The sequence below is a fragment of the Hipposideros armiger genome, unplaced genomic scaffold, assembly GCF_001890085.2.
Source record: "Hipposideros armiger isolate ML-2016 unplaced genomic scaffold, ASM189008v1 scaffold_745, whole genome shotgun sequence".
Classification (NCBI taxonomy): domain Eukaryota; kingdom Metazoa; phylum Chordata; class Mammalia; order Chiroptera; family Hipposideridae; genus Hipposideros; species Hipposideros armiger.
The window spans coordinates 537,640-553,464 of record NW_017732095.1 but is presented as its reverse complement, the minus strand read 5'-3'; the positions used below and the strand labels follow the sequence as shown (position 1 = coordinate 553,464).

The window sequence follows — 15,825 nt, the reverse complement described above, 5'->3', positions numbered from 1 at the left end:
GTGCCACCTACTGTTGCTTCCTCCGCATCTCAGAGCTCTGTAAGAATCATGGGCTCACTGGTCAGCTTCATTCATTTTCATCTCCACCTGCCATATGAACTCAAATTTGTAATTCACTTTGTTTCAAGAAGGAATTAAGGTTAGAGACACAAGGCAAAGGGACACACGGGCAGGAAATTCAGATGGGCTGGGAGGGGTGTCGGCACCCACGATATGTGTCAGGGGCCTGGTTAGTTACTGTCCTTGGCCCCCAGAGTCAGTGTTTTACTTTCTAGGAGCAGCTGGAGAGGGGGTGAGTGTAAGAACCCCAGAGCAGAGTACATGCCCGTGGCACTGACTGCCGTTCCTCACAGCACTTCACAGGACATCTGGTCGGCAGAATCCACAAGCACAGTGCCCTTGGGCAGAGGACAAGGCTGAGGGGCAGCTGTAGAGTGGGGGGGACTCACCATGAGCGCTGGGCAGCCATTCTTGGCCTCGGGCTTCTCATGATGTGTGACCTCTGAGCCTGGGGTTTGCCCTTGGAATCTGATGCCTTCGCTCAGGAGAGTGAGGTTGATGTGGTAGCTTCAGAGTTCCTTGTCTTTAGTGAAAGTAATCCGTTAGTTTCCATGTAGTGACTTTTACTGAGAGCAGGTGATTTCCAGCTTTTCATGGTACAGCGATGCCCCACGGGGTGTCTGAGACCCTTGCGTGACACAAGTGGAGAACAGCTGGTTTGCATGGCGCTGGGCAGCGTTAGACACGTGCCCCACAGCCAGGCCCATTATGGGCGTGAGAGGCAATGAGCCTGAGACCTCATGGTCACTGGTGTCCCCTCTGGTTCTTGGGAAACTACAGGAGCAGGGCCGTCCCCTGGCCACCCAGGAATAGGGGAGCACTGACATGCCTGTGGTGGCCAGGAGACTTCAAAAGCAAAACAAACCAGCCTCGGTGACCCCCTTGGATAGTAGTGAGTTGTCTAACATACGTATAATGGAAGTCCCAGGAAATGGAGGGAGGGAGGCAGAGAAACTTCCAAAGTAATGGCTGAAGTTCTTTCAAATATGATGAAATATATAAGCCCAGAGACCCATGAAGCTCAGCAGGCTTGTAGCAGACAAAAAACCCCAGCAAAACCAGGAGAGCACAGCATAGCCAGACTGATGAAAACCAATGATGAATAAAAGTCTTAAACAAAAACAGACATGTCACTTACAAGTGAGCAAAGATAAGGATGAGGGCCACCGTCCACAGGAGCAGTGCAAGCCAGAAGAGTGGAATGACATCTTTAATGTGTTGAAAAAAAAAATAAGGTCAACTTAAAATTCCATATTCAGAGAGACAAAAACCAGAGCTGAAGGAATTTCCCAGCAGCCTTGTCCTACAAGAGATACTCAGTTGTTTAGGCTGAAGGAAAGTGATACCAGGTGGAAATTGGTCTTCACCAAAGAATGAAGAGACCAGAAATGGTAAATCTGGTAAATATGGGTGACTTTTCCCCTGTTGTTTAAACAATGTTTTTAGAATATGATTAACTTTTAAAAGCAAAAATAATGTGTTTTTTACACAAGAAGATGGAAAAGCTAAGATCAGTAATGGAGGATTTTGGAGGAGGAAGGATGTGTGCTGCTGTGGGGTTCTTACCTCATACATGAAGTGGTGCATTATTTAAAGGTAGATTGTGATAAGTAAAAGATACCTAATATAAACCCTAGAGTAAACCACTAAAAGGACAAAGAGGAGATAAAATAATCCAAAAGAAGTCAGGAAAAAGAACAAAGAATAATTTGGACAAATAGAAAACAAGATAATTGACTTAAACCAAACTCATGTGGATTGAATTTTGTTCCCCCAAATTCACATGTGACTAAATTAGGAGACAGGATCTTTAAGGAGATAATTAAGATTAAACGAGGTCATACATGTGAGCTCCTAATCGACAGGCCTGCTGTCTTTATAAGGAGACACACCAGGAGCACTGATGCACAGACAGACGACCGTGTGAGGAACCAGCACACCCAGGAGAGGGCGCAGGAGGAACCAGCCCTGCCCACACCTGGATCTGGAACAGACAGTTCTTGGAGCTTCCAGACCTGTGAGAAAATAAGCTGTTGTTGCTTAAGCCCTTAGTCTGATGTTTTGTTATGGCAGCCCGAGGAGGTTAATATACCAACCATTCAAATAATTGTATTAATTGTAAAGGGCTAAGCACTCCAGTAAAAGGCAGAGATTGTTACATTTACAATGAAAAGGCATGACCCATATATTTGTAAGAAACAAAGAATAAAAGAAACTTTAAAATACAGGATAAGAGTAAAAGTTTAGGAAAATATATAACATAAGAATATTAATCATAAAAAAGCAAAAGTGCCATAATATCAAAGCAGATTTTGGGAAAAGGAATAGTACCAGAAATAGATGATGATAAGAATATTAATTCATCAAGAAGATAAAACAGGGCTGGCTGAGTGACACGTTGGTTAAGTGCTGGCTTGGGGGCCAGCTCTGAGCAGCAGGGCCCCGGTTCAGATTCCACATGAGGGCCAGTGACACTGTGCCCTCTACAGCTAAGATGGTGAACAACAGCTCAACCTGGAGCTGGGCTGCCGTGAGGCGCCGGTGACAGCGTAGGCTGCAGTGGGGCAACAGTGGGCTGCTGTAAAAAGTTACCATGAGCCGCTGGCAGCCCGGGTGAGCTGCCAAGAGCCACCGAGTGAGCTGCCAAAAGCCACCGTGAGCAGCTGTCCAGTGGTTGGCGACTGATCTGCCTCAGCCGGAAAGAGCGCAATGTTAATGCCAACACGGGCCAGTGAAGCGACATCCTCCACAAATAGACTGAAGAACAAAGGGACAGCAACTTGTCTGTTCCCCTCCCCCAATTCCCCAGCGCTGTTCTCCTCCCCCAATTTCCCAATAAAATCTTTAAAAGAAAAAAAAAAAGATGAAACAATCCTGAATGTATATGCACTTAATAACAGCTTCAAAATACATGAAGCAAAAACTGGTGGAACTAAGGAGAGAATTAGACAAATAGACAACGTGGAAGATTTCAACACTTGTCTCAGCAACTGTAGACAAAATCAACAACTTGAGGTCACTGGCATTTATAGAAGACTTCATCTCACATTCTTATCAAGTCCTTGTGGACCATTCACTAAGATTGGCCATGTGCTGGGTCATGAGATGAGTCTCAAGGAATTCAAAAGGATTGAAACCATGCCGAGCATATTCCCTGATCACAGTGGAATTAATTAGAAATCAGTAACAGAAAGATTTAGAAAATCCCACATATTTGGAAATTAAACAATATACTTCTAAATTACCTATGGTCAAAAATAAAAGCAGCTTTTAATTTTTAATTTAAATAGGCAATTAGAAAATATTTCAAGCTGAGTGAAAATAAAGACGTGACATTAAAGTTTGTGGGATGTAGCTAAAGCCGTGCTTAGAGAAATGTTTATAGGCTTATATATTAGTGCTGTAATTAAAGTTTAGAATCAGTGATATAAGTGTTCATCTTAAGGATCTTAAATCTTAAATATTAGAAGATAGGAAACAATAGATAGAGGTAAAATGATACAGAAAACAATAGAGAAGACTAATGAAACCAAAAGTTGATGCTGTGAAAGAATTAGCAAGCCTCTAGTCTGATCAAATGAGAAAGAAAATACCGTATATTAGGAATGGAAAGGGTGCATCACTATAGATCCTACAGACATAAAGCCAGCTGTCCAACTTGCCCTTCTGAGCCTGCTGCTCGGGCCTGGTCACACCCCAGGCCTGCTGACCTGGTCGCCCTGGACATGCTGACCTGGCCTGGTCACACCCCAGGCCTGCTGACCTGGTCGCCCTGGACATGCTGACCTGGCCTGGTCACACCCCAGGCCTGCTGACCTGGCCTGGTCACCCTGGCTTACTGTCCAGCCTGCCCCCTTCTTTCTGGATCACAGTGTTCCCATTTGTCCGGTTTGCCTCACATCCGGATGCTGCAGAATCCTGCCGGTGCTGTTTCTGCTCTTCCCCACTGTGGCTTCTGCCTTGATGGGATCTGTTTGTCCTCCCAGGAGGAAGACTGCAGAGGGGCTAGTAAGGGACTATCACTTAATGCCAGCATTCCACAACATAGATGACATGGCTAGATTCCTTCAAAGACACCACTGCTATTTAGATGGACATGAGAAGAAAAGGAAATTTTAAGTGGCCTTATATGTATTTCAAAAACAAATTCAAAACTTTCCCAGAAGAAAACTCTAAGCTCAGATGGCTTCACTGGTGAATTTATCCAACATTAAAAAAAGGAACTAACCCAAATACCCAGAAAATAGAGGAGGAGGAAACACTTTGCAAGTCATTTTATAAGGTCAGTATGACCGCGATCGCAAAACCAGACCAAGGCATTACAGAAGAGGAGACACAGGTCAGCTTTCCTCACAAACACGGAAAACCCTTAACAGAATATCAGTAAGTTGAATCCGTGCACATTAAAAGGACCGGGCGTGTCACCATGAGAAAACTGGCAGATGCCTAGGCCGGAGGCTGGGGCCATGGCACCCAGAGGGTTTTCCTGGGCCCGGAAAGAACTGGGATTTCAGGGTGATGGGGCGGCAGGCGGCGCCGCCTCTTTAAGGTGACATCACAAGGCCCTGGAACTCGGGGTCTGGGCACCACCTGCATGGGGTGAGCACCGAGGCGTGGCCATGGCTGAGGGGGGCGAGCTGATGGACAGGCTGCTGAGTGAGAACGCCGACCTGAAGAGGCAGGTGCGGCTGCTGAAGGAGAACCAGATGCTGAAGCGCCTGCTGAGCGAGAGCTGCCCCGACAGTGGCCGTGGGGCCCGCGACGCCCTGTTGGCCAAGGCACCCACCTACCCCGAGGGCTGCTCCCCGGGCACCGCAGGTGAGGCTACTCCCGCAGATGGTCCTGTGCCCGGCCCCCTTCCCTCAGGCCCCAGGCGCCCATTCTGCTGTGTGTCTTTAGGCGAGGCCTTCTCCTCCCTGAGGCTGAAAGTCCACACCTGGAAGACGGGTGCAGTTGGCTTGGTCACTTGGCTGGTGGGTGTAACCGTCAGTGACAGTGCACAGCGTTGCCATGGTGGCTGAACACAGGTCCCCTGGTGTCAGCCCAGCCAGGCGGCACTGCACTCTGCTGCGGACACCTCCCTGGGACCAGCAGGCTGGCCCGGGCCTGCTGGTGTCACCACAGGGCAGATGTTCCAACCACACTAGCATCGAGCTGCTGCCGTTTCCTCTGCTCACGCACATCAGCCAGAGCAAGTCACATGGCTGGGCCAGCGCCAAGGGCTGGAAGCACCACTGGGGCGGGAAGGCCCTGCAGAGGCACCTGTGTGGCGGGTGCTTGGGAGCACACAGCTGTAACCCAGCTCCCCGCATAGTACCCACGCCAACAGTCTCACAGGCTTTGATCACTTGCTGCGAAAGTAGTTGGTGCCGTTTTAAATATTTACATGGGAAAACTCCCTTTCACACCTGGGGAGCCTGACTTAGGCATGGTTGGTGGGCAGGGATGGTTTCTACGTGGGCCATGGACGGAGCCCTGTGACCAAGTGAGAGCTCAGAAATGGGCCCGGCTCACGCCACCTGACCGGGTGGCCAGAGGACACACCGGGCCTGCTCAGTGACCATGGCGGAACGACTGTCCTGGCCGATGCCCTGGGACCCGCTATCACAGGACGAGCCGTTCAGCTGAGTGTGCGATGTTTCCCGCCACGGACGCTGTTTGCAAAGCTGCTGCCGGTCCCCCAGCGGGACACTCTTGGAACTGGCTGCTGGGCCCTGTGTGGACTGTGGTCACTTCCCAGAGTCATTGGAATGCCTGTCCCCACCTCCAAACAAGCACAGCACATGTGGACAGTGGCTGCGTGGAGCTCCTGGGTGTGAAGTCCTGGGATGCAAGGGCTCTTCATAGCATCTGGAGATCTTGAGCCTCAAGGGGAGCTGGTAGAAGGAGCGCAGATAAGCATGGGGTCCTCGTGGGGGGTGGCAGGGAGAGAGCGACGCACCAGGAGGGGCAGCTGGGAAAACCCTGTCCCCCAACCGCAGCCCTGTGGCCTGAACTCTCACCAGCAGGCAAGGCACATGTTTGTCCCCAGACGTTTGCTGAGGAGGGACTGGACTCCGTGCTGTGTCCTGGATGTGACAGCCTGCTAAGGGTCAGTGCTGCTTCTCAGGCCACTAGGAATGTCTAGCGTGTGGTGGCTGCCAAAAGACACCTGTCCCCAAGCCTTGCCGGCCTGTGACAGCTGCTGAGTCATGTGCCTTATGCTGCTTTGTTGTCTTTCATTCTAAGAGTAAAGTCAGGCCAGGGACAAGCCCAGATCTTGCTGGACACCAGCCTTAGGGGGAGTCCCAGCCCCTGGCCAGCTGAGGCCACCAAGCTTCCACAGAGAGGCCTTGAAGGCCCAGTGCAGGGTGTGTGCCAAGGTCAGCGTGGGTGCCGCCATCCTCAGGGGTGGCCCTCGGCTCTGGTCTGGGCAACCCCCATGACGGCTGCATCCAGGCTGGGCCCCAACTCTCAACTTCTGGGCTGCAGCCGGGACCTGGGGTCTGGAGCTCAGAGAACCAGCAGGAGCTCCTGCACAAGCAGCAGCAGTTTGTTAGAGAGGGAACCTCTCAGCAGTGGCTCACAGTTCCCACAGTCCCTCAGCCTCTGCCTTCCAAACAGAATATGCTTTAAAAACCCATGTTTCTTACTCAGCCACATGCACTCGAGCGAAACTCAGCAATACCCAGGAAGCTGTATCCTTTAAGGCTGAGCGTGTGCTCCTGGCCACCCCCCGCCAAAGGCAGCCAGCCTCTGTCCACTCGTGCTTGATTCTGGCACGCCTGACCGGTGTTCATGGATGTATCGAGGCATCTTTGCTTTGACTTTAATTTGCTGCAACCGGGCATCTCCCTGCCGTCGCCTCTCGGTCGTTCTCCACCGTAGATCTAAATGCACTTGACCCCGGGGAACAGCTCAGCCTGCCCCCATGATAGGCAGCGCCCTCCCAGCCCTCCCAGCTCTGCCCTCACGTGTGCCTCTGCGACCAGCTGCGGGGTGACTGCCCAGAAGTCCGTGGGTCAAAGGCCGTGTGTGGTTGAAATGTTGAAACAGACAAATCTCTGCAGGAGGCAGTGGCCTCGGCACTCTGCCAGAGGAGGAGCCTTTCAGCACCTTTTGGACACCGGGCTTCGCAGGACAGCCCCGCCTGCGCCCGGGAAAAGGCCCACACGCTCCTGCCGGCCTGTTTGGGTTTCCCAGCACATGATGCACATTTTCAAAGGAACCAGAGGGAATGGCAGGCTGCCCACGCACGGCCTCCGCCTCAGCTCGGGGTCCTTCAGCCACTCACTTGATTCTTCCTTGTTTTGGGTGGAGGTGATTTTAAGCAGTTTGGAATATTCTCTATGTACAACTCTCTGTCTCCTTAACGCCGTGGCACGGTTATGTCTGTGCAGCATTCTGACCAGTTTAATGAAGTCTTCTCTTCATGTTTGAAATTTGTTCTTTCTTACCCTGAGGTAAATAACACAGCAAAACCTTTCGTATTTGGGGTTATTTCCTTAGGGTGTGTTTCCCTGAAAGCAGGAGCGCTGGCTGGGGGGCAAGGAAGCTTTGTTCCCCAGATTTCTTCCTCCCCTTGCCTGTGGTTCTGTATCTGTTATATTTTTCTGTGCATGCCCAGAGCCCCCGCCCCCCCCCAGCCCCTTCTGGCTGAAGCTGAGTTGCCTTCCTGTCCTCCAAGTATCTTTACTTCTCACATGTAAATCTTTGCCCTTGTCAGTAAGTTTATTCGTGGGGAACCTCTTGTTATTCCTTACAATTACGTTTTCTTTTTCCATTGTATGTTTTGAGTCATCAGAGTTGACATATTTTGGAAAGCTGTTGATTTATAAATACCCGTCCTATGTCCAGCCACTTCCTAAGGCAAGGCGGGGAGTGGTACATTTCACCAACAAGGCATTTGTATGCAGAATGCAAAAGGAGCTGCTACAAATAATTAAGACAACTACCCAACCCCCAAAATGAGCAAAGAAGAGGCGTAGATAATTCATAGTCTCTACCAGAGAGGCCCATGATCACATGAACACATACAGCTCACCAGGAGTCAAGGAAAAGCCACGTGTCATCCTCAGCCCAGCTGCCCATGCCAAGGGGTGATGAGCGTGTGGGTCAGAAGCCGCTGGTCACAGGGCACTGCCAGCACTGTTGTAGAAAACCGAGGTCAGTGTGCATACACCTGAGCCCAGGTGTGGACGCTGCGAGCAAGGGGGCAGGCCAAGGGACACTGATCACAGCTTGGCTTTTACATGGAGACCTGGAAACAGCCCATGTGCCTCGGGGGAACCGGACAGAAAAACCGCTGGGCTTGAGTGTGCATATGCACCGCGTGCCACACGAAATGGTTAAAGGAACCAGGTAGCTGTAGGTGACTCAATATGGGTAAGCCTCAGGCAAGATAATGGTGCAGCCAGAAGGCGTGCTGCAGAACAAAACGTGCATTGGACGACACCATTTATGCAGACATGAAAAAGCATATCAAGGTCACTGTACTGTGGACACACAGGTGGATGGGAACGTACAGGGGCCAGCACGCTTGCTGTGCCCATAAACACGGGGCTGGCGGCTTCCTTGGGAAGTGGCGGGGCCCACAGCCCCATCAGCCCCATTGGGCACCTTCTCCAGAGGGGAAGCGGGGAGCTTTGGAGATGGAGGATGAGAGCAGGTGTCGGGGAGGGGAGAGGGAGGCGGGGGGGCGTGTTCTCAAAGTGCTCTCTGCACCTCTGGGGTGTTTGGGGACAGCAGCCTGACTGCTCTTCTCTTTCCTCTCTGTCGCAGTTCCAGAGCTGGGAAGGTTCGCCAGCACCCCGGACGTGCCCCTCCAGCTGCAGACGTCCTCCTTGGAGGACCTGCTGTGCTTGCACGCCCCCCACTCCAGCAATGCCGCCTCCCCTGGCTGTGCAACCTCTTCCCAGGCATCCTTCAAGGCTTTCCTCAGCCCTGTGGAGCCACGGGGGCCCCGGAGCGCTGACCGGAAGCTGTCCCCGCTGCTGACCTCTCTGCAGGACCCGCTGGTGGACAAGGGCCTGCTGGAGCCCAGGGAGATGGCCCAGTCCAAGAAGGTGTGCTTCTCGGAGAGCAGCCTGCCCTTGGGGGACAGGACCAGGAGGACTTACTACCTGAACGGTATGGTGGGGGGCAGGCACCTGTGGGCACCAGGCATAGTGGCTGGCAGTTGGGGCGGCCAACTGGGCACAGCAGCTCCATCCACCCAGCACAGGGAAGACCAGGTGGCTGGGAAGCCAGGGTCCGGGGCTGTATCTATTCAAATCTTCTACCCATTTAAAGAAAACTGAGTTGCTCATCTTATCGAGTTGTAGGTGTTCTTTATATAGTTTGGATACAAGTCCTTTCTGAGTATGTGTTCTGCAAATAGGGTCGCCCAGTTTATGACAGTTCCATTTTCATTACAGTATTTTCTGGAGAATCCTGACAAATGTAAATTTGTATCCTGCAAACTTACTGAACTCAACCATTTGTCCCAGGCAGCCTTTTTTTTTTTTTTGAAAAATACTTTTTTTTAAAAGATTTTATTGGGGAATTGGGGGAGGGGAACAACATTGGGGAATTGGGGAAGGGGAACAGACAAGTTGCTGTCCTTTTCTTCGTCAGTCTAGTTGTGGAAGATGTTGCTTCACTGGCCCATGTTGGTATCATTGCACTCTTCCCGGGTGAGGCAGATCGGTCGCCAGCCTCTGGATGGCCGCTCACAGTGGCTCTTGGCAGCTCACACCGGCTGCCGGCCACAAACACGGTAGCTTATGGCAGCCCGCTGTAGCAAAGGCTGCAGCCTACACCTTTGCCGGCAACTCACTGCAGCTCAGCTCCAGGTTGAGCTGTTGTTCACCATCTTAGCTGTAGAGGGCGCAGCATCATTGGCCCTCATGTGGGATCCGAACCGGGGCCCTGCTGCTCAGAGCTGGTGTCCCAAGCCAGCTCTTAACCAACGCACCACTCGGCGGGTCCTGTCCCAGCAGCTTTTAAAAGAAGATTCCTTAGGATTGATGACTGTGCTGACTGTGAATAAAGACAAGATTATCTTTTCATTTCTAACCTATGTACTGTTTCGTGTGTGTGTGTGTGTGTGTGTGTGTGTGAGAGAGAGAGAGAGAGAGAAAGGTATTGCATTAGCTAGAACCTCTGGAACAATGTTGACTAGAAATGGTGACAGTGGGCATTGTTTCTTTTCCTGATTTAGGGAAAAGCATTCAGTCTGTCCCAATTAAGGACAATGTTAGCTATGGTTTTTAGACACCTTCATCAGGTTGAGGAACTGCTCTGTACTTTCTAGTTTGCTTAGAATTGATTGTCATGAGTGGCGTTGGACTTGATTGAATGTTTTTCTGCATCTGTTGGGATGAGCAATTGGTTTTCACTTTTAGTGTATTACTATGGCAAATTGATTGATTTTTGAATTTTAAAACTACCCTTGCATTCCTGAAATAAATCCTGCTTGGTCATGATGTATTCTAATTTTCTGTACTGTTGGATTGAATTTGCTACATTTTTGTTAAGAATATTTGCTGTCTGTGAGGGACATTGGTTTATAGTTTTTCACAATGTCATTTTCTCATTTTGGTAACAGGTTAGTGTTGGCCTCAGTGAGTGAGGTGAAAAGTGCGCCATCTTCTTTAATTATCTGGGATACGGTGTATAGAATTGGTATTATTTATTCCTTAGATGTTTGGTAAAATTTACTACAGAGCCTTGAATTTTCTTTTTTGTTGTTGCTTTTTATTTTATTTTTTAAATTATTTATGTTTTTCAATTACAGTTGACATTCAACATTATTTTATATTAGTTTCAGGAGCACAGCATAGCGGTGAGACATTTATATAACTTACGAAGTGATCACCCCAATAAGTCTAGTCCCCACCTGACACCATACATAGTTATTACCATCCCATCGACTAGATTCCCGGTGCTGTACCCTACCTCCCCATGGCTGTGTTGTAACTACCAATCTATACTTCTTAATCTCAGCCTTGAATTTTCTTTGTAGGAATATTTCCCTTCCACAAATTCAATTTCCTTAGTTGATATAAAGCTATTCAAATAATCTATTTCTTCTTAAGTGTGCTTTGATAGTTCTATCACAAAAATTGGCATTTGTGTCTTTTAAGGAATTGGTTCATTTCATCTAAGTTGTCAAATTTATTGGCATAAAGTTGTTCCTAATTTTCTGTTTTATCCTTTTAACATCTGTAGGATCTGTGGTGATGCAATCTCTAGTTTCTGATAGTGGTAATTTCTGTCTTATCCTTTTTTTTTTGTAATAAAAGAGGTTTATCAATTTTATTGACTTTTTTCTTTGAAGAATAGGTTTCTGGCTAATCTTGGAAGGCCCAGGTTGGACTACAAACGATCTCTAGAACATCTCAGGGGTAGCTCATTTCTTCCACCTAATTTATGCTTTAGAGAGAGAGGGAGGGAGGAAGGGAGGGGTACCGATTCTGATTCCTGATGAGAGGGATGCATTGGTACAGCAGTGGGGTTGCACCCTGTTCCTCCATGTTCCTCATCTGATGTAACTTGCTTCTGTGTGTTGTGTCTGGTTCTCAGCTTCAATTCCTGGGTAACTTCTGTAGCCTTGCAAAGTGATTAGGGAAGGACTACACTGACAACTACAAAACATTGTTGAAAGAAATTAAAGAAGAACTAAATAAATGGGAAGACAATTTGTGTTCACAGATTAGACGACAGTATCATTAAGATGGCAGAACTCCCCAAATTGATCCACAGATTTTAATGCAATCGCTATCAAAGTCCCAGTTGGCTTCTTTGCAGAAACGGACAAGTTTATCCTAACATTCAGAGGGAAACACAAGGGACCCAGAATAGGGTCCCTTGAAATGTTTTCGTCTTCTCAAAGGGACAGAGAAAGGAGGTAGCACCCCAGGTTTCCCAGGGGACACGCTAAGAAAAAGGGAGGAGAGGGAAGGTCCCTTTCTGTTTGGGAACCGAAGATTCAGTTTTCTTTTAACTGTGTATTTCCCCTCGCAGTGGGGTGGGCAGGAGGGCGCCTCACGCCGCGGTCAGGACCAGGCCCTTGGGGAGCCCCTGTCCACAGTTCCTGCGGCTTCACCGGGAAGCTGCAGCGGCTGCGTCTAGGGCTGTCCTTTCCCCGCAATGGGTCCTGGAACACAGGCAGCAGGAGCGGGTGGCCCTTGACCTCGTGTTGGGGACAGCCGGTTTCACCCCCTCCCACCCCCACCACAGAGATCCAGAGCGTCACCAGCGCAGAGAAGGACGGGCGCGTCGTCGGGGAGATCGCCTTCCAGCTGGACCGGCGCATCCTGGCCTACGTCTTCCCCGGGGTGACCCGGCTGTACGGCTTCACCGTGTCCAACATCCCCGAGAAGATCAAGCAGGTGTGCCTCCCTGCCCCGGGTCCCCTCGCTGCCCTGTCCCCTGCGGTGCCTGCACAGCTGTGGGCCTGGGCGAGGCTGAGGGGTGTCCCAGGCTCACGCATGTGGCACGTGCTGAGCCTGCTGCCACTGCCACCTCGGCTGGCGCAGTCCGCTTTGTGGCCTGGGACAGTCTCAGGAGCGGCGCCCGGGTCACAGAGCGTGTCGGCCTCCTGCATTCCCAGGAGGGGCTCCCTGCTCTGTCCCTGTCACCTTCCGCTGGAGGGCACCCTCCCTGGGGCGGGGGCTTGGCTCTGGGCCTGTTCCCACCTGCACAGCTTCCCGCGTGGAGGGGCAGTCCTTGTCCCCGCCCACCCCACGCGCTGTGTCCCCAGACGTCCATCAAGTCCCTGGACGGCTCGGTGGACGAGAAGAAGCTGCGCGAGCTGACGCACCGCCACGTGGCGCTGACGGCGCGCCTGGAGAGGCTGGGGTACAGCCGCGACGTGCACCCCGCGTTCAGCGAGTTCCTCATCAACACCTACGGCATCCTCAAGCAGCGGCCCGACCTGCGCGCCAGCCCGCTGCACGGCAGCCCGGCCGCCCTGCGCAAGCTGGTCATCGACGTGGTGCCCCCCAAGTTCCTGGGCGACTCGCTGCTGCTGCTGAACTGCCTGTGCGAGCTCTCCAAGGAGGACGGCAAGCCGCTCTTCGCCTGGTGAGCCTTTCCTGCAATAAACGTGTTTGTTCCAAACCCGGGGGCCGCCGTGCCTCCTGCGCGTCCCCTCCGGCCGGGGGAAGGGCCGCGTCCGCCCGCAGAGCGAGCGCCCTGGGCCGCAGGCAGGCGATGGCACGGGACGGGCCGGCACCCCGAGGCGCCCGCCGCCCGCCGGGCGCCCCACCTGCGTGGCACTTGTCACACTTTATTAAAGTCATCTGTTTACTTGTCTGCCTTTACCGTTGGCTCTTTGAGGGCGTGGCGAGCGCCTTGGTCACTGAGAGGCCCGCGGGAGGTTCCCCTGGTACCTGTGGACCGGAGCCCAGATGGAGCCGGGATGGAGCCTGAGGGGAAGGGCTTCAGCTCAAAAGGGCCCCTGGCCACTCACCCTCGAGGACCTGTCCCAGCGCAGAGCCTGAGGCAAGGATTTGGGTGCAGGCGGCATGGCCGCGAAGACTGCAGGGCCCTGTCTGTGTGAAATCAAACCAGGAGCCCCTTGTTCACAAGTCGGGAATTCCCATACGGTGACCGCAGAGAGTGGGCCACACTACCATGTGCTCGGGCGTCTGTGAGGCCAGCCCAGGGCGGGCAGTCGGTTTGGGAGGTGACTCAGGAAGCAGGCGCCACCCAGGGAAGGGGACGGCGTGGGCATGGATTTCCTGCCCGGGTGGGGAATCGGGAGCCGTAGTGCCTTTTATTGGAGAAGGTGCTGGACAGCAGGCCCTGGGTGCCCGGTGAGGTGGCTTTTCCCCATAAACAGCCCCCTAGTCGGGAACTATTTATAGCACCTACCAGAATGTTTAATGACTCAAAAGCCAGCGTCACCCCAGGTCCAGGCCCTGCGTCTTATGTTTCCAGCGCGGCCAGGCCCCGGCCCAGGACTGTCCCCACAGGCAGCGCACCGCTACTTCTGGTCCCCTTGTCTCCTGAGGCCTAGAGAGGGCAGGGGACCTGCTGGGCCCCAGGGCCAGGACCAGGGCTTGGCACTGACCCCTTCCTGGGGTTTGGCTTCGAGTGTAGTGTGTCTGGTCACTTCTCTGGGTGAAGGTGCCGGGGTTTCTGGGCCAACCCCAGTTTGGGTGACCTGTCCTTCGGTTCCCACACCTGTTGTGTCCTGGACACCAGTACCTTAGGACCGTGTCTTTGTCGGTTTGGGCGGCTGCAACAAACACCACAGACCAGGGGCTCAAACAACACATTCATTCTGTCCCAGTCCTGGAGGCCGGAACCGAGACGCAGGTGCCCCAGGGCTGGTTCCTCCTGTGGCCGCTCCTGGGTGAGCAGACGCTGTCTTCTCTCTGTCCTCACGTGGTCGTCCCTTTGTGTCTGTGTCCTGATCTCTTCCCATAAAGACACCAGTCATGTTTGATCAGGGCCACCCCAGTGACCTCATTTTAATCTAATTACCTCTGTAAAGACCCTCCCCCAAATAGTCACTTTAGGGGTTAGGGCTTCAGTGTATAAATTTGGGGGTCATGATTCATTCCATAACAGGCCCCCATCCTCCCCTCCCAGCCACTGGACACCGACCTCTGGCTGAGGGACTTCCCGCTGCTTGGGGGTCTCTCCAGGTGCACAAGTGCAGCTCCAGGGCCATCTGCCAAGGAGGGCTAGCAGGCACTTCTGGGAGCCCCCCGGGCTGAGGCTCTCTCCAGGTGAGGCCTGGAGTGGGGGCTGGGTTTGGAGAGCTGCCCTTGCTGGACCTTTGCCATCAGCCAGGTTCTGCTTAGACTCTCACAGCCCCTCATGGGACGTGGAGGTGGCATGGCTTTCATGCACGGTCACCCACATTCACCCAGGGGAGCCATGGCTGGAGAGGACTCAGCCTGTCCCCAGCCTCTGAGGGCCTCTGGGCTCGCCTGGCTGCTCCAGGGTGATGAGCCGCCGCTGGAGAGGGGGGCTCCCCAAGGCCCACAGGGCTGGGGATCCGAGAGATCTGGGCACCTCCTCTCCCTGGCCCCACAGTGACTGCCTAGGGGCGAAGTAGCCTCAGACAGTGAGTGCCCCAAAGGCTTGTGGGGCGCCTGCACCTGGGAGGGGCCTGTGGGGTGTCCATGTGCTATCAGGATGGCCCCGTGATTGGTGGGCCTTTGCAGAACAAAACTCCCACTCTGATTAAAAATCATCAAGAACTTCAAGACGTTGTCCCCCTGTGCTGCTGGTCAGGGTCGAGCTGCCCTTTCATGGGAAACCTCCGTCCTCGGCGAGCTGGGGCCTCGGCTGGCCACCTGCCCCGCCGGGGACCCACGCACTTGCACACGTGCACTCCCCTCCCAGGCCCTGCCTGACAGCTGAGCTCTGCCCAGAGCAGAGAGCTGGGCCAGGGCTGGGGCCTTGCAGCCCCTCCTTGTCCCCTGGACTCCCTGAGGCTGGAGCATTTACATGAAGAAACAGAGGCCCAGAGGGTCACCCAGAGTGTCATGAGTGAGGTCACACAGATGGCCACCAGGCGGCTGTGGGCCACGCTGGGATTGGAGTCTGTGCTGACCTGAGGTCACAGTGTGGGGATGACTTTTCCCCATTGAGGGGTCCGGTCACAGGCTCTTCTCTCAGCCCCCCCCCCCCCCGGCACAGTGATCCCTCCTCCTCCGTCAGTGTCATGGGTGTCCTGGCTCTGCCCCTCCCTGGACGGCTCCATGTTTGCACAGGGCTCTGCCTGTCCCTCTCTCCCCACTGTGACTGGTGGTTAATAAGCAGCTCAGTGGGGAGTATAAAGGC

At 52.8% G+C, this 15,825-nt stretch overlaps 1 protein-coding gene across 1 annotated transcript; it reads left to right on the top strand.

Annotated features, from left to right (window-relative positions):
- Positions 1-4,679: 4,679 nt before the first annotated feature.
- On the top strand, positions 4,680-13,114 carry SPATC1L (spermatogenesis and centriole associated 1 like). Its single transcript, XM_019628030.1, has 4 exons — positions 4,680-4,878; positions 8,821-9,168; positions 12,262-12,413; positions 12,785-13,114. The coding sequence occupies exons 1-4, from the start codon at positions 4,680-4,682 to the stop codon at positions 13,109-13,111; spliced, it is 1,026 nt and encodes a 341-aa protein (XP_019483575.1). The 3' UTR covers positions 13,112-13,114.
- Positions 13,115-15,825: the final 2,711 nt, after the last annotated feature.

Excerpts from the sequence above, each read along its gene's own strand:
- SPATC1L (XM_019628030.1), top strand. The coding sequence starts at position 4,680 with ATGGCTGAGGGGGGCGAGCTGATGGACAGGCTGCTGAGTGAGAACGCC. Across the intron at positions 4,879-8,820 it reads CTGCTCCCCGGGCACCGCAG|TTCCAGAGCTGGGAAGGTTC; the intron begins GTGAGGCTACTC and ends TCTCTGTCGCAG. Across the intron at positions 12,414-12,784 it reads TCCCCGAGAAGATCAAGCAG|ACGTCCATCAAGTCCCTGGA; the intron begins GTGTGCCTCCCT and ends CTGTGTCCCCAG.